We start from the raw sequence: 20235 nt of genomic DNA, 5'->3' as shown, positions 1-20235 counted from the left end.
ATTATTATTATTATTATTATTATTATTATTATTATTATCATTATTACTATTTTTTGATACATATATAAATAAAAATAATAATAAAAATCGGTCAACACATAAATATTTTCTACCCAAGAACTACGTGTGTTTTGATTTCCCTATTGCACCTGGGGATACGTAGGAGCAAGGTCTTCCCCTTGTCAAACCAAATTAATAAAACAATTTTTTTTTTTCTTTCATAAATGTAAATAATTTATTTTTTTTATTATTCTTTTTGGGGTAAAAATAAATAAATAAATAGATAAATAAATAGTTTGTATATAATTAATTATAGGGTAACCGTTTTAACAGACGTTGTAGTGCGATAATACTTCCCTACTCGTAACCGACTCCCGAATCCAAATTTTTGATTCAAAAATACTATTTTAGGTTTTATCCAATTTTTCCTTTAATAAAAATAAAATTAGTGGCGACTGTTTTTTTTTTTTCGCAGACAAACCGGACGCGACAGTAAATATGACAGTTATTGCCAACATATGCCACAGCCTGCAAATGAAGGAACTTGACTTTGCCTTTGTCCATACAATAAATTATTTTTTCTCCCCACATGAAATGTGGCCATCAGTTGAAAAATATTGAAAATACTATAAATGATCAGTAAGTTGACAAACTTTTCTGGTCTTATTTCCTCAAGATATTACAATTTTCAACGCCTCAAACCTAAGAAACCACAGCTCCAAAATAATATCATTACATATTTTACATGTACAATTCGTGACCATTACCCGTTTGAATGGTAAAAGATGCCAAATATAATTTATCCACTCAAAATCACCACTAAACTTTAGTAATGGAGACTGGAGAGAAGAAATGGAGAAAATCCATCTCCCTCAAACACTACATTTCAAATGAACTTTGACAGTAAACCTTTATCAACATTGACGTTTCGTTTTTGAGGCAAATGTTTCAGCAACCAGAAGAGGGAAAGCTATTGTTGCATCACAATGTACCTGGTTTAGTGGGGGGAAAAAAATACTTAGTTTTAAGGGATATAGTAAGGTTCAGAGTATTCTGACAAGTGACGAGAAAACAAGTAATGAAACTATATAGGATGCACCTTAACAGTTTTAGCAGATCCTCGTATTTTCCCCCATGAAACAGCCTCATCTGGACGAGCTCTGGAATCACTTCCATCAAATTCTTGGGCAGTGTTAATAAAAACCGCATAGTCTGCTCCATTGCGCATCATATTGGCATTGCAAATGTGATGTTTTGGAAGACCACCTCCTAAAATAATTATGCCTGTCTTCCTAGAATTTGCATGTACAGCTTCACCATTCACAGCCCTTATATCTGTTGCATTGCCAATCATTTTTGCTATGATTCCAGTTGTTTCAAAACCATTCATTCAGTAAAGAGTAAAAAATAAAGAGTAAAAACCTTGCACTATGTCCACTATCAGACCAGGGTTGTGGAAGGAATGGAAGTACAGCATGTCACCCAATGAGCCATCAGTTAATCCAGGACAAAAAACTGGAATATTATTCTGTAAAACATCAAAAAAATATCAATAATATTTTATTATGTGCAACTTTCTGACACTTATTATGTAAATAAGAAAACACAAATAATCAGAATCCTGTATGTAACACAATGCAGGATATGTAGGAATTCGACAGTATAATGATGGAAAAAGAAACAAGTGTAACAATTTGAATCAGAAATGAAGTAGAGAATAATATGTTTTGCAGAAAATCTAATATTGATCTCATTCTTGCCTTATATGCCCAGTAAAGGTAGGAGCTTTCGTCGTTAATTTCTTTTCCCAATCGAGCTATTAGCTTGGACGGTGTCCACCGAACGTTCTGCAATAAAAGGAAGATGAAATGACAGGGGAAAAAGTTTCAAGTGAAAACTGAAAAAGAACCTCATTTTGTCCTTCATAACAGGTTGTTTCTCCAACAGAGAAAATGTATTCTACAAAATTTAGAATGACCAATAAATGTGACTTCAGGCATGACAAAAACTGACCATTTAAATTTTGTACCTCATTATTTTGTTCCCTCAACATTTGATCAAAAATAGGAATAATCCAGTCCTCGAATTTGCAACAATTGTCATTAGGGACTAATAAATTACCAATTCGATTCAATCCTTTTGAGCGAAGATGAGCTCCAGGCAAAGAGAAATCTCCTTTATATGTAGGTGCAAGACACTTTATAAGATCTTCTTCAATACCACCTGTAGTTGTAACAATCACAATATTAAAAAGACATTCTCAATATTAAAAAAATTAATAATACGACTACCATGACATTCTCAATATTAAAAAAACACCAGCTTTAGCAACTTTTCAATTCAATAAGTATAGGCTATATCAGAGTTTCACAAAAGCCACCAGAAACTTCATATAATATCTAGTAAAAGGAAATTGCAATAGGCAATCTCACAGTCAAGGTTGTTAGGAGCGAACTCTAAAGCGTAGCATCCTAAGATCTTGCGTTTTTTAGCGTGAACAGTGTTAGAGCGAAGGTAAAATCATTGGAGAACCCAAATCTTTGAGCTCGCAGAGGAAGCGCCTTGTCGCGCAGAAGAAGACCGGTTTCTCGAAGACGAAGCGTCGTTTCGCGAAGCTCCGACCCACTTACGCCGTTTTGACCCAGTTGTAAAACCCATGTTTTGGCCCAATTTTGCATCTCTTCACCTTCGTATTCTGCTCGTTTCCCATAGAGAAAAGGCATGTGCATGAAGTCTTCAAGGCAGAAACTTGGGACTTGGTTTTCTTTCAATGATTAATTGCTTTTCAACTTTGGAATTTCTAATACTTAAATTAAATGATTCAATTTCAGATTCCCTTCTTCTATTTCTTCTATAAATTCTTCTCATCTCTACAACTCTTCTCAATTTCATATCTGAAACTCTCCTCAATCCTCTTCGCTGCAATCTGCAATTGCTCTTGCTGCCTCACGATTTCATTCATGTCTACATTTGTTCCTAATGCCTGTAGTTATGGTTCTGCACCTCCCAGAATGCAGAAAAATGCATTAGGAAGCAGAACTGATATAGCATGGAAACATGGTGTATCTGTTGATGGAGGAACCAGAAAAATACAATGCAATTATTGTGGAAAAACATTTATTGGAGGAGTGTGTAGACTGAAACACCATTTGTCTAGTATACAGGTCACAGCTATTGCATGTGATGCTGTACCTGATGATGTGAAGAAACACATATTTGAGCTTGTAAAATTCTTGAAAGGTAAATCATTGAAGAAATAATAAGAGATTGATACAGATAATGAAAAATTAAAAGGAAAAAGGTCATTGGAGGAGGATGACCTACTCAAGCCACCATCAACAACATTTTTAAGAAACGTGTCTAGAAATAGCTTTGTTCTTTTACAATAATGTCATAGCTTTTAATGTGGCAAAGAGTGATGAATTTAAAAGGATGTTGGAGATGGTTTTAAGACATGGCATTGGTTTTAAGCCACCTTCCTATGATCAAATCAAAACAAAGTACTTGAAGCAAAAGGTGGAGAAGACAACTAAGGTCAATGAAGAACACAAACTAACTTGGAATAAGACAGGTTGCACTATTATGAGTGATGGGTGGATGGACAAAAGACGGAGGACAATTTTGAATTTCTTAGTTAACAGTCCTAAAGGTACTATTTTTTTAAAGTCAATAGATGCTTCTCATATAATAATAATTGTTGATAAAATATATCAAATGATTGATCAAATAGAAGAAGTTGGGGACGAAAATGTCGTCAACCTAAGATATTTGGGATATAGAAAAAACGTAGATCGTAACACGGATCTTGAGAATCCACAAAATAGACAAAATTATACCCTAAAATTAAGAAAAATAACACTAACATAAAAATTTTCATTGGTTCAATAAAAAGTCACAAGCTAAAACACAAAAGGCTATTACCTTTGTCTCAAATAAAAAAAACAAAACCTATCACCATCATCTAAAACTTCAATTTAACAATTCATCTAAGGCGTTGTGATCAGAACCAACATCTTTCATACAATCTTTAACTCCTTCTCCGTCAAGGTTGTGAATCTCCAAATCATCTTGAGGGGCAACATCTTTAACTCCATTTCCTCATTCATTTTGATTGTCAAATTCTAAATCTTCATTTTCTATTGTGAAATCTAAAATGTCATTCTCAGTTGAAACTTCATAATTATCTACAATCCTTTCATCATCAGATTCAAGATCATCATGATTATGTTCTACCACATTTCTAGTTTGATTCTTCTTAGCTAATTTTAAATTTGCCATCAGAAACACAACATCATTCATTGTCTTTTGTTTCAAACGGCTCCTCTGTGTGAACCTAATAGATACAAACTCCATTAGTATATAGCAAATTGTAAATAATTTTCAGGGTGAAATTTTAAAGTAATTTTTACCATTTCAAAAGCGCTCCAATTTCGTTCACATTCAGATGAATTGCAAGTTAAGCTTAACACACGAATTGCAAAAGATTGAAGTTATGGATGCTCATCCCCATATGATTCCCATCATTGTGATGGAGTTTTGGTTTTAAGTGCAGCCTTTGCTATTGGACTGCCAAAAAACGTTGCTTGTGTCTTGAAATCTTCCAGTTGATCATCAAGCTTGCAAATTTCTTCAACATATCCCACCATCTTTTGTAAGCAATTATATAGCCCACGTTTGACTTCATAAGCAGCTTTAAATACAGCGCCGTCATGTAGTTGAGGGTTAAGATAGTAGTCTTCTGCATGCAAAGGCCGATGGAGTTGTTATCCCATCTCTCATCAATGATATCCAATAGAGGCTTGAAACTAAATAATAGAAAAACAACTAAATTAATTTTAGGTTTGAAATAGAATGCAGAATTTACAAAAACATTGTGCATTGCAAAACAGAAACATTATGCAGAATTTGAAGGCATAATGCAGAATTGGCAAAAACATAATTTGTAGAAATAATAGTACCTTCTTTGAACACCATTGAAGGCAGCTTGGATTCTCTCCTTAGTTTCTTCCATTGCTTCATAAATAAACTCCATTGTGGGTTTATCATCTGAATCCATTAAACTAAACGAAACACTTTGATTTGTGGATAAGCTCCTTTTAAGCAAATTACAATTTTTTTCCAAAACTCTTTATCCATAATCACTTCTTCAACATATTGTGCACTTTGATAAAAAGTTTTGGAAAAAAATTTTAATTTGTTTAAAAGATGCTGATCCACTAATCAAAGTGCTTCATTTAGTGGATTCAGATGATAAACCAACAATATTTATGAGGCAATGGATGAAGCTAAGGAGATAATTCAAGCGGCCTTCAATGATGTTCAAAGAAGGTACTACTATTTCTACAAATTATGTTTATGCAAATTCTACATAATGTTTATGTTTTGCAATGCACAATGTTTTTGTAAATTCTGCATTCTATTTCAAGCCTAAAAGTATTTAGTTGTTTCTTCATTATTTAATTTCAAACCTCTATGGGATATCATTGATGAGAGGTGGGATAAACAATTCCATCAACTTTTGCATGCGGCAGGCTACTATCTTAACCGTCTATAGTCCTGGATTTAAAGCTGATTATCAAGTCAAACGTGGTTATATGACTGCTTACAAAAGATGGTGGGAGATGTTGAAGAAACTTGCAAGATTGATGCTCAACTAGAAGATTTCAAGACACAAGCAAATATTTTTGGTTGTCCGATAGCAAAGGTTGCACGTAAAACCAAAACTTCAGCCTTTTGCAATTTGTTTGTTAAGCTTAACTTGCAGTTCATTTGGATGTGAACGAAATTGGAGCGCTTTTGAGATGGTAAAAATTACTTTAAAATTTCACTTTGAAAATTATCTACAACTTGCTATATACTAACGGAGTTTGTATCTATTAGGTCCATATAAAGAGAAGAAACCATTTGAAACAAAAGACAATGAATGATGTTATGTTTGTAATGGCAAATTCAAAATTAGCTACAAAGAAGCAAACTAGAAATCTGGTAGAACATAACCTTGATGATCTTGAATCTGACGATGAATGGATTATAGATAATAATGAAGGTTCAACTGAGAATGACATTTTAGATTTCACAATAGAAAATGAGGATTTAGAATTTGGCAATCAAAATGAAAGAGGGAATGGAGTTGAAGATGCTGCCCCTTAGATGATTTGGAGATTCACAACCTTGATGATAAATTTGATGGAGAAGGAGCTGAAGATTGTACGGAAGATGTTGATTTTGATCACAATGCCTTGGATGAATTGTTAAATTGAAGTTTTAGATGTTTTTAGATGATGGTGATAGGTTTTGTTTTTTTTATTTGAGACAAAGGTCCTTTTGTGTTTCAGCTTGTGGCTTTTTATTGAATCAATGAGATTTTTTATGTTAAGATTATTTTTCTTAATTTTATGGTATTATTTTTTATATTTTGTGGGATTTTAAAATTTGTGTTACGATCTCACAATCTACGCTTTTTCTATATCCCAAAGATCTTAGGTAGGATCTAGAGTTTGACAACATTGATCGTAGTACAATCTTTGCACACTAAGGCAACCATTAATCACTACAGAAACTAACCCCCTGACTAGATAAAGCATAAATTCACGGTTCTAAATCAAAGTTTGAATGTGTAAGTTGAACACATAAACTCCATTTGAGACCATCTAATAGCAATCAAATTTTTCCATATTCAAGGAAAACCACCACACTGCATCCAAAAGTTCAAATATTAAGATTCATTACTTTCACTCAAATCTGAACCCTAAAATTAACCAATCATAAAAAATGTCTGCATTCAAAATGTAGATTATCCTAAAAACCAAAACATATCATTATACTCAAAACAAAATCCAATTCCTGAAACCTTCAATGCTAAGAACTCTTTATAAGTCTTTGTTTTTACAAAACAATCTTCTTCCTAAATTCTTTACACTGTAATCCATATATATTAAATATATATTCTTTACACTAATCCTAACATATAAATATATATTCAATTAAGAAAACATAGATATAAGTTAAACTTTGTGTTGACACTATGGCCATTTAGATTAGCTTGTAGGTTATCACAAACTCTTAATTAGAATGAGTTGGTGTGATTACACACTCACCATGTGATGTTGACAAAGGTAGCGAACAACATCTCTAACACCAGATGAAATGAGATTAGAAGTGAAACCCAAAAACACTTTACACTTAACAGATTTCCTGTAATCCAAATCTCTCTCTTCGTCAGCACAATCCTCAGCCACAGGTTCATCAACCAGCCTCCAATCTAGCTTCAACACAATGTTCCAAAAAAAAATGCAAAGATTAAAAATTTACAAGCAAAAAGTGAGAAAACGTGAAATAGAAAGAGATGGAGTATATTAGAAAAGAACCATTTGATTAACGACGTTAATGGCATCAGCAAGGTTTGAAGCTTGAAATCCAGTAGTGAGCATGGAATTGAGAAGTTGTTGATAATTGACGCCGTTGTTGAAGTCGTAACCTTGAATTTGGAGACACTTTCCGTCGAGGTTTTCTGATTCTTTGAAGACTGTGGAGTGAACTGATGCCATAACTATGTCATCTTGCTTTGACTCACTCATTGTCGTTGACTTTTTTTGTCGCTACAATTTCATTACACAAAAACTACCTCAATACTTTATCTTTTTCCTTCGCTTCGAATTGCTATTTTGTCTTACCACGGCGGCGTTTGAGGTTGTTGCTGTAGAGGCGTACAAGACCCGGTTAACCCGCGAATTCCACTTGATCCATAAACAACAAAAAAACGACAAACATTGCCTAGCTAAAAAATTGGACTGGTTTCGGGTTACTTTCGGACTATCCGTTCTAAAATACATTAAATAATTTTTATTTATTTATTATTTTACTTTATTAATAATTCAATTTGTTGAAAGAATTAAGGTTGAAATTTTTTCTCTTACCTGCATTCTTTATTATTATTATTATTATTATTATTATTATTATTATTATTATTATTATTGAAGCTACAACTAATCGGGTTTTGTCGAATTAAAAGACAAGTTAGGGTCTAAACCTGGTCCATCCACGGACTCATTTTGGTTCGTAAACAATAAGATGGTTCTCACTCAGATAAAACAAATAAGGACAAAAATATTATTTTGTTATTATTTGTTGTTATTATTGACTCTATCTAAAAAAATTATCATCTTAATCACCAGTTTAATAATTTATAATTTATAAAATAATATAATAAATTACTACTCTTTTAATTTATCCTTCTTTAATTACAGAAGACCATTAAATCAAAATTTACATATTTTTTTAGTTCTAATTCAGTTTCAAAATTTCAATAACATCAAAATTTAGAAGTTACTATGAGAGTTAGCACATGTAAGGACCACTTTTACCATCCAAATGGATCTACAATTACAAATGACTAATGATCATGTTTGACAATTTTTAATATAGATCCCATAGTAAAATTTGATAGTTATTCTGCATGGATTATAAGATCAATAAGAAGACATCACAATCACATGACCATTATTAGAATAACATATAACTAGTATTGTTATTTTGTTTTTTATTTTGTCAAATTGATTCAACAAATGGGTCTTCAACATAATTACTTTTCCTCAAAAATCAACACCATTTTTCCTTAGATTCATTTAATATTTGAAGTGCAGCGAAACAAATCCAATCTTAGAAAACACAAGATCTACAACTAAAAGCATTTGAAAATGATAAAAAAAAAACTAAATACACAAAACATTAAATTAGATGGAAAAAACCCTAAACCAAAAGAAAATAAAAACCCTAACTCACTAAAATGGAGAATGAGCAATAAATGAAACTTTGTTTGATATGCAATTCACGAAAATGAAAAATGAAACAGAAACGAGAATAGAGAGTAAAACATAAGTGGCGTGCGACACTTACAACGATAGAGAAGTTGAGATGCGATGGTGAAGTTGCGACGGAGACGAGAAGGGTTATGTTGGAGGTGAAATGCAAAGGATTACAATGTTAGAGATGATGAGGGATATGTTGCACCGCCGCTGGAGATGTTGCACTGCCAACAGAGAGAGTAGGAGGAGGAGAGCATAGGACAAATTGGTTTGAGACTATGGTTCAACCATTTTTAATTTTGGGGTTAGAGTTAAATTTTTTGATGTGTTCAATGAAAAAAATTATTCTACGATTTTGATTACAAAAAGTTTGAAAGTGGTTCAAACTAGTTCTTTTAAAAAAGTGTAGTTGACTGGTCTTTTTAAATTTATGGTGCAACTCATAACCCATTTAACTGGTTGGACTTTTATGGTGCAGTGCAGTCTAATCTATTAATGAGGTTTTCTTATTCTTTGAAGACTGAGGAGTGAATTGATGCCATAAATATGTCATCTTACTTTGACTCACTTATTGCTGTTGACTTTTTTTTGTCGCTACAGTTTCAATACACAAACACTACCTGAATACTTTATCTTTTTCCTTCGCTTTGAATTGCTATTTTATCTTACGGCGACGACGTTTGAAGTTGTTGATTGTTTTCAGTTTGTTCTCCCTCTGAGTTGCAAGCGATCTGAAGGAACGAGATTAATCCTTAACCACTAATACGACACAATTTTGATTATCTTTTGGTAGCGGTGGACGAAACTCAGTTCATCCCATGAACTCCTCTTGGTTCGTAAACAATAAGATGAGTCTGAATCAGTCAAAAAAAAATAAGGACAAAAATATTATTTTGTTATTATTTGTTGTTATTCTTGACTATTTCTAAAAAAATTACCAACCAAATCCCCAATTTATAATTTGTAAAATAATATAATAAATTACTACTCTTTTAATTTATACTTTATCTTTTTCCTTCGCTTCACATTGCTATTTTATCTTACGGCGACGACGTTTAAGGCTGTTGATTATTTTGTGTGTTCTCCCTCTAAGTCGCATGCGATATGAGGAAACGGAATTAATCCCTAACAACTAACAGGATACTATTTTGATTATCTTTTGGTAGGGGTGGACAAAACTCGACCCGTCCCACAAACTCATTTTGGTTTGTAAACAATAAGATGGCTCTGACTCAGTCAAAAAAAAATATAAGAACAAAAATTTTATTTTATTGTTATTATTGACTCACTCTAAAAAAATTACCAACCGAATCACCAATTTAGTAATTTATATTTTATAAAACAATGTAATAAATTACTATTCTTGGATGAGTTGACAAATAGTTTATTTATGTTTAATTGTTTCTTTAAAAGAAGATTTAAGAATTACTATTTGTCTTTATTGAGACTAATTTGATCTCGTCCTTAAAGAATTCGCAATTTATCGAGTTTAATTGAATTAAACAATGAGTTAAATTTTAAAATTTAGCAAAATCAAATATTATGAATAGGTAAGGGACACATCCTTTGTAGACCCTTACCTTTTGGTAACATGTGTATTTTTAGAAAAGTCTTTATTTGGCCTTTGACTCAAACAAATATGGGTGTTTTTTAAGGATCTGTGTTGGAATAGGAGAGAAGTTGCAAAGAGAAGTTAAGCTTCTCTTGTTTGGTTTTAGAGTGATGGAAAAGAAAGAGCACATAATATGTGGGATCCATGATATTTCAACTTCTTCATGTGCGAAAAAAATCAAGGAAAGGTGCTCATTTTTTCTTTCCCCTATTTGCCATTATCAGCTAATGTTGTTGCATCAGAAAAAAGCTAATAATTCACATATAAAAAAAATAAATAAGCTAATGTTATTTGTTTTGAAAAAGAAAACATAATGGTTAATTTGGTCTCTTCCATTTATTTTAGATTTTAATTTACTCCTTTAAATTTAAAAAAAATTAAATCAATCTTTTATGTTTATCACATTTGTATTATTTAATCGTTTTTGTTAGTTTTATATTAACTCTGTTAATTGTAGACCATGTGTCTGATGGAGTTTAACTAGTGTGTGACACATGTAAACTTTAAACATTTTTTGATTTATTATTATTTTAAAAATTCAAAACAAAAAAAAAAAAATTACATGTATCACACACCAGTTGAATTTACATCGGTCACGTGACCTACAATAAACGAAATTAGTATAAAACTAACATAAATAATAAAGGTAAAATTTTTAAAACGTAAGGAATCAATTTGATACCTAAAATAAATGTGTAAGTGGCAAACTTAACAATTATGCCAAAATAAAATAATGAACATTTGAGCAGAAAATACTTAATTGCAATTTTGGTCAATTTAATTTCTCAATTGAGTGTATTTGGTCCTCTAATATAAAATCAACAATTTTGATCTCTTACATTTACTTCTTTTTGGTTTTTGAGTAATTCTCATACACTTATTTTTTACCACAGATATTAAGGATTAAAATTTTGAAATAAAAATCACTTTGAAAATTGCCTAACAATTTAATAAATTAAAATATTTAATTGTAGTTTTGATCCTTTATTTTCATAAATTCGTAAAATTGGTCCATTTATTTTAAAATTCAACCGTTTTAGTTTCTCATTTGGATATTTTAACTTAGAAATGACGACATCACATATTTTAAATTACGTGATATAAAATCTCATGATGTAAAACCATCTAAAAGCATTAACTATTTATACGTTATTAATTAAATTATAAAAATGAATAATTTCATAAGTTAAAACTAACGTTTTTAGAGTGTTTTATTGTAATTTTATGAATATTAATCATTCATCACCCTCATATCATATCATATATAACATCATTTGAAATTTGTCGCATTAGCATATTTTATTTACAAAAATTGAAGGAGACCAAAATTATTGAATTTTAAAATTAGATGATCAATTTCGCGATTAGAATAAAAAACCATAATTACAATTAATCTAGATAAAAGAAAAATCTGAAGTAAAAAATATCAATTATAAGGAAGGAGGGTTTGAATTATAATTGCCCCTTTTAAAATATTCTTGTTTAAAACTGAAAATTCAACTCAAGATTGATCTTGGTTATAACGAAGATTGATCTTGGTTAGTAAAAAACAGCAATATCAATGTTATCAATATAAACTCTGATTGTAATGCATAAAATAAATAGAGATAGAGATAGAGAGATCACACAAGGATATATCCTGGTTCACCCAACCCGGGTTACGTCCAGTCCTCACAACCGTGAGATTTTTCACTAAATGTTCAAACCAAGACCGTTCTTGGTTTTCATGGATCAATCTTGATCTTTACACAATTCCTACCCTTCTACCTAGAAAGGATTTCTTCAGTTCTACCTTACTGTTTTGGAAAGGCTTTAACAAGTTACATTTCAAAACATGAAAGGATTTTTGCAATTTACTCAAGATTTGACAAAACAACCTTGAGTTACAAAGTGATGGATTTGAGACTATTTAGAATCTTAGTATTGCTCAACTCTTGTTTGAGAAATATATTCTGTAAATAGACCTCAGTTGTAAATGATTACAACACAAAGATTAAAACAAAACAGCAAACTATAAGAAAGATTTTGAGACACTTGAGTATGATCAAAAAGATTGATCTTTTTCTTGGTGTTGATAGTTGTGTTTTGTTCTTCAACTTGCAGCTGCATTTATAGACTCCAAGAAGGCATAGGACAGCTCATGTGACCGTTGGAAAGGGACCAGCTGTCATGAATTCTGCCAAATACAAGATTGATCTGCTGCATCAAAAGATCGATCCAGGATTGATCTTCTGGTTTGTGATGAACTAGCCTTGTACTTCTGTGATTTGTGTTAGTATGTCAGCCTTGAGTACATGCTTTTCTGTTACGTGTGCAGGCTTTAGAATAGTTCAAATCAGTAGTGTACTTTGCTACTTGTAGTCTTGTACTTGCATTTGCTTTATAAGAAGAATGATCTTTGTGATATGCCTTTGTTGAAGCATGCCTTTGATTCTTCAAATTCTGGAACAAATGTGACTTAGATTGATCTTTTGTTGATTCTATATGAGAGTATAAGATGAATATTATTTCCTGGATTGATCTTCGTTTTTCAGAACTGCTTCAAGATCAATCTGCGTTTTCCAGAATTGCTTCAAGATCAATCTGCGTTTTCTAGAACTGCTTCAAGATCAATCTGCGTTTTCCAGAACTGCTTCAAGATCAATCTTCGTTTTCCAGAACTGCTTTCTTTGATCTGATTTGTGATGTTTGATACCTATCTTGCTTTAACATACTCAAAAACACATGTTAAATATCAAAACACTTAGAATCATAATTAGAATTCTTAATTAACTTTTTGTTTGTTTTCATCAAAACATTAAATTGAGATTTTGTCTCAACAAAATCCTCTTTTGAAATTGATTTTCTTCAAGGAATGAGGGAGCAATACACTGATGTGTGTCCCAACCCAATCTCAACAGAGATTCAATATGGGGTTTGCTATATTGGTGACTTGCCTTAGCAAATTAGAAATAGGACAAATATTATCAGTTTAGAGTTTTTTATTTATTTATTTATAAAATGTTCTTGTTTTAGAAGTTTCATTAATTCAATGTTAGCTGAAATTTATTTTGCAAATACTTCTAATTAGACTATATCATCAATTTATTTTGCAAATACTTCTAATTAGACTATATCATCAATTTATTTTGATAGGATGGTCCTTTTTTTTATAAATATAATGGATTTTACATTTTATAAATTTTCGTAAAATGGGAATAATTATTACTCTAATAATTTGTATACATTAAGTTCCATTAATTTAATATCCGTTTTTATTCTATTGATCAAGCTAGCCATGATTCAAGAGTTTATCAAATCCTATTATTGAGGAAAAAAATCTGTTTCTATTCTATTGATCAAGCTAGCCATGATTCAAGAGTTTATCAAATCCTATTATTGAGGAAAAAAAACCAAATTTCCCGCGTGAGTAAATATAAAAGTTTAAACATAATTTATAAAAAGAAATATCCAAATCACCTTACAAGTCGGTTTGATAAAGATGAGAAAAACACAATATAAAAATCTAACATATTTGTATCATTATTTATTAATATCAACACATCAAATCCAATAGTATTGAGCCCGAAGAATACATTAAAAAAGACTCAAGTTTATAAAAAAAGACATTCTTCATCTTCACTTTCTTCATTAATCTCACATTGAGTAGAGATAAGGTCCAAACATAATTTATAAAAACATAATTTTTGACCTTACATTTTAGACCCAGATAAAAACCTTAACACCTGGTACCATTTGTAATGAGATAAGTCTAGTTAGAAATTTATTCTACAAATTTTATTACATGAGATAATAAGAACAATATTATTATTATAGAACTAAATTCATATAGTATATGGCTATAAAGCTTAATTCAATTGGCAATGTCCGACATTGTTAAGCTGGAAATTTTCATGGTGACATAAGTTCGAATCCGAAATCTCCACTTGTTTATTAACCCTTCCTAGAGCTCAAACCCCATGAGTATAGGTATATCTCATAACTTAGGAGCAATTCTTGGACAGTCCCACTCTGTCACAACATGGTCACGAGTTATGTCCTTAAGTGAAGGGCAACCACAGAGTGCCATGGTTATTTCAAGCTCATCATGAAGCATCTCAAGTACTTTTCTTACACCAGCTTCACCATCAGCTGCCAATATTATGAAAACACCACAGGTCTTCCAATCTGATACATAGATGAGATGAATGAAAAATATTTAAAATTTTAACTATACGAACGAAATGAAATAATCATAATAATAAACTTACAAATACACCAGACGCTCCAAGAGCCAATGCTTTGAAAACATCTGTTCCTCGGCGAACTCCACCATCCATAAAAATAGGAACTCTTCCTTCTGCAGCTTGCACAACCTATTCAAAGTAATCAAATGAAATCATAAATTATTCTATAGACCCAACAAATGGAAGCAAAAAAATGCAATTATTAATAGTAAGAAAACAAGGCAATGAAAAACATATCTTGGAATGATTCAAAGAATAGTAGCTTGAAGTTTTAATACATGATACAAAATTAGCTAGAATTAAACCAAGAAAGATAGCACTAGAGACCTCTTCCAAAGCCATAATAGTTGCAGGGACATAGTCTAATTGGCGAGCACCGTGATTGGAAACTATGATTCCAGAAGCTCCAGCTTGTATAGCTAACCTAGCTACATTATTAGAATAGGTTTGTGGAATTAAATTCAAGATTGCTAAAAACAATCCTAACAGAGATCAAATGGATCAGGAAGCATAGAATCAGAATTTAATAAGCTTACTATCTTCAGCAGTAAGTACACCCTTCAGTATGATTGGCAATGAGGTTATTGTTTGAAGCCATTTTACATCCTGTTACAAGGTTTGCCATAATATACATTATGATTTCCACATTCTAATGTCACGGATTAGGAAATCATATATGTGAAAGATCTATATATCATTATATCACCTTCCAGTTTAGTGATTGGTCATATAGGCCATTAGCAATGGAGGCGTGATTAGAGTCTTTAGTCTGCAAAAATAACAACATTAAGATGACAATAACAGAAAAATCTATCTGGTTTTAATTTTCAAACTGATCACACACCCTTTTAAGAACCATGCCTTCAAAATTCTTCAATGTCACATACGATGGAAATGTAAACCTGTACAAAACTCCATCACACAAACTACGAAAATACAATTTTAAAATTGAAAGACTTATCAATTCAACTGAAATTTCCCAATGACCTGTTTTTTATGTCAGCCTCCCTGCGACCAATAACTGGAGCGTCTACTGTAAGGACAATTGCTTTGAAACCAGCACTTTCAGCTCTTCTCACAAGTTGAGAAGTCATATTTCTGTCTTTATACACCTGAGAGAAGAAAATTTAGCAACAAGTTAGGATATAGTATAAATAATTGAAAATTTAGATGATCAAACTAGTACTTGTCTGACTGCAGCAATGAGAATAATATTGTTTATGCTTATGATTTAAACTAAGTTGCTTATGCTTGGAAATGTTCTTGTGTTCAGAAAGGAAGAGACAAGTGATACACTTGGTCGAAATTAAAATCATGAAAAGATGAAATGAGAGCATACCCACATAGAGTTGGAGGAAACGAATGCCAGGTCCAGTTGAAGCAACCTCCTCAACACTGTAAGTAGAGCTTGTGGCTAGTGTCTATCACAAATTTATGAAAATGAATCTCCCGGGTAGTAGTAAATATATACACAACAATAACAAGCTGTTTTACACTAAGTGAGATTGATGGTAAATCATGTTCATTAAGAAACGATTTAAATCTAAATCCTTTTTAATGATTTCAATTTTATATTTAGTTTTCTAAATAACACCACATACACTAATCCATTTTCATCCACCCCCACTTGAACTCTAAACTTACATATGCTAGAAAGTACAATAAAAGGAAGCAGATAAGTAGGCAATAAATATGGTGGAAATCAAACCAAGATGGTGCCAGCTGCTGATGCTGCTCTTGCAGTAGCCATTTCTCCTGCACAAATATTGCATGATTTGCTTCAATTTACATGTGTTTTCTATATTGTAGTAAAATAATAAACTTCAATTTCCAACACATAAAGAATCAAGGACTTGTGTATTAACAAAATATACATCAATAGCAAAATACTAGCAGTCTTATGCATACCTTCAGGGTGAGCGGTCTTATGCATGGACGAAGGAGCAATCATGATAGACATGGATGTTTTGAAGCCTAATACAGTTGTTGTCAAGTCTATCTTGCTTACATCAATAAGAATGCGTGGCCTGAACCTGTTTTTCAGTACACACTTATATTGATTTGAAAAAAATGATTTGACATAATACATACAAGCTTAAATGGTAGATGAAACAATTTTCTAAGTAGATTACAGAATCCTTGAGAATGCGTTTCGGTTCTCTTTCATAGACCACTGATCCTCTGCTCCTGATGCATAGAAGTCATAAATCACCTTGGACAACTTTTCCTTTGCAATTGCTTCAAACTCAGTAACATTTGTTATAATCGTCATCTTCTTAAAAGTTGCTTTTTATTATGTCTGCAGGATCTTCTGAAAGTGAGATTAATATGTGCAATTATTCAATAACATGAATTCGAACCAAACCAATTCCAAAAATACTAAGCAACATCTATGAATACAACTAACATGGGAGGAACACAATAGCTAATGAAGTAAAAAAAAATACTTAATACAACCAACAACTGTTGATTATCTTTTGTATAATAAACACATGAAGATATTACACAATACCCTTAAACTTGTAAACCTCAAACAATGCCCACAACTAGGTGATTTTTAAGGTGGTCAAATTGACTAATTTGTGAATGGCGGAGAAATAGTGATCCAACCATTGATATATTAATTTAATATTCAACGAGTGTGATTTTATAATATTGAGAAACCTAAAATACAGCGAACCACAAGTAAAAACACTACTTCCCCACCATACACAAATTAACCAACTTGACCTTTCTAACAGTCAAAACTGAAGGAGCCATGAATGAATACTACCTTACTAAGAATACAAAAATATAATCCAGTAAATGATATACAAGTACAACTGAAAATAATACCAGGTAAGAATAAGAATGAAAATAACACAAGGAAGATGAAGGGTTAGGTGAGAACCTGTGGTTTTGAGTACTAAAGTACAGAACAAGATAGAAGTGGAACTTAAGAGAATTAAGAAAATATTGATATGATGTAAAAAGTAAATGAAACATCAAGTAGTGAAATTATAAGTAAAGAAACAAGGTGACAGTGACACTACTATAAGTATCGTACTATTAAACACTATTAACAATTATTTGATGTAAAAGGGAGCTATGCTGTTTTTCAAACGAGTGGCACAAGAAATAATATCCATCTACAAATTAAAATTACCACTACACTAAATTCAAACATATAAGATTAATTGAAAATATTTTATTTTATGTTGTTTCCCAGCGAGATCCCGCTATTATTTCTTCCTTCTCTGTTTTGTTATTTCTACTTTCTTCTAAGAAGAAGAGTAAGTAGAATATGCTAATAACGATTATGCTTATCTTTGATTCCTATGCTAGAACATGCATTTGAGTTTTAATATTTAGTTATGTTATTACTCTATGTTAAAACTTCAATATGCATTATCTTTATTTCCTTGACTTTTGTTGGTATTTCAATATATGTTTTGACAAAGAGTAAGACTTGTGAATTCTTATTAATAATTATGAATCTTTTAGAGTTTGAGTCATTTGTTAATTTTTTATATAATATTATTCATGTAATTTGTTAAAAAAAAATTATCCCACCTATTCCGAAATGCACTCTCTCACTTTTGAGGTTGCCGCGAGGTAGTGCTATCTGGTATTAACTACCTCAATATTTATTTTAAAATCATTATATAGATTAAGATTTATAATCTAAACTATATTTTTGGTTTAAAACCGGATAATGTGCATAGTGTTTGTATGACCACACTATTCAATGAGACAAACAATGATTTACTATACAAGTCTATTAGAGCATCGTTATCAAATGAGTAAATGCATGAGCACCATGAACCTGTGAGGCTGTGAGCACCACCGCAAGATCTTACGTGCCTCATCGTTCAGCTGTCGTGGACTCACAAGCTCCGCCATTAACAACTTCCTTGAACAACTTATTCTCCCAGAATTTGCAGCGGTTTACTGCAATTATTCTGTAATTGATCGCATGACTTAGAAGATATATGAAAGCCTCAACAATTTTGACATTCATTATTTCAGGGATGAGTAATTTGAGTGTTAGGAATTTTAGGGTTCTTATTAGGATTATGAAGTGAGGAAATATCATCTCATTCACTACCACGATTGCCATCGAAAATGAAGGTAGTTTGTTTCATGCTTTCAGAATTTGATCTCAGCATTCTTAGGAATATAATCATGGAAATTTTTTTCAAGCAAAATTTAATAAAAGTGTTGGATAATAATTTAAATTCATCGGAATACTAATTAATATCTTAAATATAATTTTAGTCTCTTATTCTAATTCATTCGTGGTTTTGATTTATTTATTTTTAATTTTAGTTTTTTTATTTATTTTTAGTTTCAGAATTTTGAACCTTCTACTTTTTAAAATTTAGACATTTTGTCCTACTTATATATTTTACTATTAATATTGATGACGACGTTGCTTTATTTTTTATTTTTTAAATTATAGCTCATGTTTTAAAAAAATAAAATTCTCTGCTCATTTTTTTAAATAAAATATAATAAGATTGTTAAAAATACATTTTTATTTTTTTACTATGTACACCTTTGAGAAAATAAATAGAAGTATACAAAGAATCATAATATAAAAATTATAAATATATTTTTGACTCCTTATTTTATATTATGTTTATTTTAAATTATTATTACTTTTTAAAAATTATTGTGATTCATTATATACCTCTATTCATTTTCTCAAAGGTGTATATAGAATCACAATAATTTTTAAAAAGATAAAAAAAAAAATTTAACCAATTTATTTTATTTTGTGTTTATTTTAATTAATAATCAGAGCTAGAAATTATTATAAAAATTATTAAAAAAATGAGTAGAGAATTTTATTTTTTTTAAATAAGCTCAAGTGATCATAAAAAAAAAAATAAAGGAATGTCACATTGAGTGAATCAATATTAATAGTAAAATATATAGGTAGGATAAAATGTCTAAATTTCAATAAATAGATGGACCAAAATAACGAAATTAGAAATAGAGGGACCAAAATTTCTCAATTTTAAGAAATAGATGGACCACAATTGCAAAATTAGAAATAGATGGACCAAAATTGTGAAATTAGAAATAGATGGACCAAAATAATAAATCAGTTAAAATAGATGGACTAAAATTGCGAAATTAAATATAGAGGGACCAAAATTACAAATCAATTAAAATATGATGACTAAAATTGCGAAATTAGAAACAGAGGTGAAGTAACAATGTCAATTATAAGGAAGATGATTTGAATTATTATTGCCCATTTTAAAAATTCCTGTTAAAAACTAAAAATAATTAACTCAAGATTGATTTTGATTACAAACGAAAAACATTATTGGTTAGTGAAAAACAACAATATTAACTTATCTATTTAAAAACTAATTAGAAGATAAAAAGTAAATAGAGATAATAAAAAAGATATCACACAAAGATATATCCTGGTTCACCCAACACATGTTACGTCCAGTTCTCACAATTGTGAGATTTTCCACTAAGTGCTCAAAGCAAAATCGTTCTTGGTTTTCACACAACTTTTATAGATCAATCTTGATCTATTACAAAGTACTACATTTCTACCTAGAAAGGATTTCCACATGTTACCTTACACTCT

At 30.9% G+C, this 20235-nt stretch overlaps 2 protein-coding genes, 1 long non-coding RNA gene and 1 pseudogene across 6 annotated transcripts in view; 2 read left to right on the top strand and 2 right to left on the bottom strand.

Annotated features, from left to right (window-relative positions):
• The window catches only part of LOC140920284 (uncharacterized), a 9662-nt gene extending 9114 nt beyond the window's left edge, over positions 1 to 548 (top strand). Inside the window, exon 4 of the mRNA XM_073368359.1 lies at positions 528 to 548. Within this exon, the coding sequence (XP_073224460.1) occupies positions 528 to 548 (21 nt within the window). The remainder of the gene's footprint in view (positions 1 to 527) is intronic.
• On the bottom strand, positions 536 to 7794 carry LOC101496105 (deoxyhypusine synthase-like). Of its 4 annotated transcripts, none has more exons than XM_004499579.4 (7): positions 7368 to 7794; positions 7094 to 7265; positions 2030 to 2259; positions 1761 to 1847; positions 1423 to 1528; positions 1100 to 1335; positions 536 to 992 (listed from the first exon to the last, which is right to left on the bottom strand). In XM_004499579.4, the coding sequence occupies exons 1-7, from the start codon at positions 7575 to 7577 to the stop codon at positions 915 to 917; spliced, it is 1119 nt and encodes a 372-aa protein (XP_004499636.1). In that variant the 5' UTR covers positions 7578 to 7794; the 3' UTR covers positions 536 to 914. The 4 variants fall into 4 exon arrangements, with proteins under 4 accessions (XP_004499636.1, XP_073224275.1, XP_073224277.1 ...); XM_073368174.1 differs by lacking the exons at positions 7094 to 7265; positions 7368 to 7794 and adding exons at positions 3922 to 4333; positions 4410 to 4788 and having other exon boundaries at positions 2030 to 2223; XM_073368176.1 differs by lacking the exons at positions 7094 to 7265; positions 7368 to 7794 and adding an exon at positions 4410 to 4788 and having other exon boundaries at positions 2030 to 2223.
• A 2656-nt stretch (positions 7795 to 10450) lies between these two features.
• On the top strand, positions 10451 to 13366 carry LOC140920213 (uncharacterized). The gene is made up of 3 exons (XR_012162919.1): positions 10451 to 10603; positions 12520 to 12650; positions 12951 to 13366. It is a non-coding gene; the product is annotated as an uncharacterized lncRNA (long non-coding RNA).
• A 702-nt stretch (positions 13367 to 14068) lies between these two features.
• LOC101496437 (glycolate oxidase 1-like) lies at positions 14069 to 18834 on the bottom strand (annotated as a pseudogene).
• Positions 18835 to 20235: the final 1401 nt, after the last annotated feature.

This window comes from Cicer arietinum, chromosome 5, assembly GCF_000331145.2.
Source record: "Cicer arietinum cultivar CDC Frontier isolate Library 1 chromosome 5, Cicar.CDCFrontier_v2.0, whole genome shotgun sequence".
Lineage (NCBI taxonomy): Eukaryota > Viridiplantae > Streptophyta > Magnoliopsida > Fabales > Fabaceae > Cicer > Cicer arietinum.
This window is presented reverse-complemented; position numbering and strand designations above follow the sequence as displayed.

Excerpts from the sequence above, each read along its gene's own strand:
- LOC101496105 (XM_004499579.4), bottom strand. The coding sequence starts at position 7,577 with ATGAGTGAGTCAAAGCAAGATGACATAGTTATGGCATCAGTTCACTCC. Across the intron at positions 1,848-2,029 it reads TGAGGGAACAAAATAATGAG|AACGTTCGGTGGACACCGTC; the intron begins GTACAAAATTTA and ends CTTTTATTGCAG. Across the intron at positions 1,529-1,760 it reads ACCTTTACTGGGCATATAAG|AATAATATTCCAGTTTTTTG; the intron begins GCAAGAATGAGA and ends GATGTTTTACAG.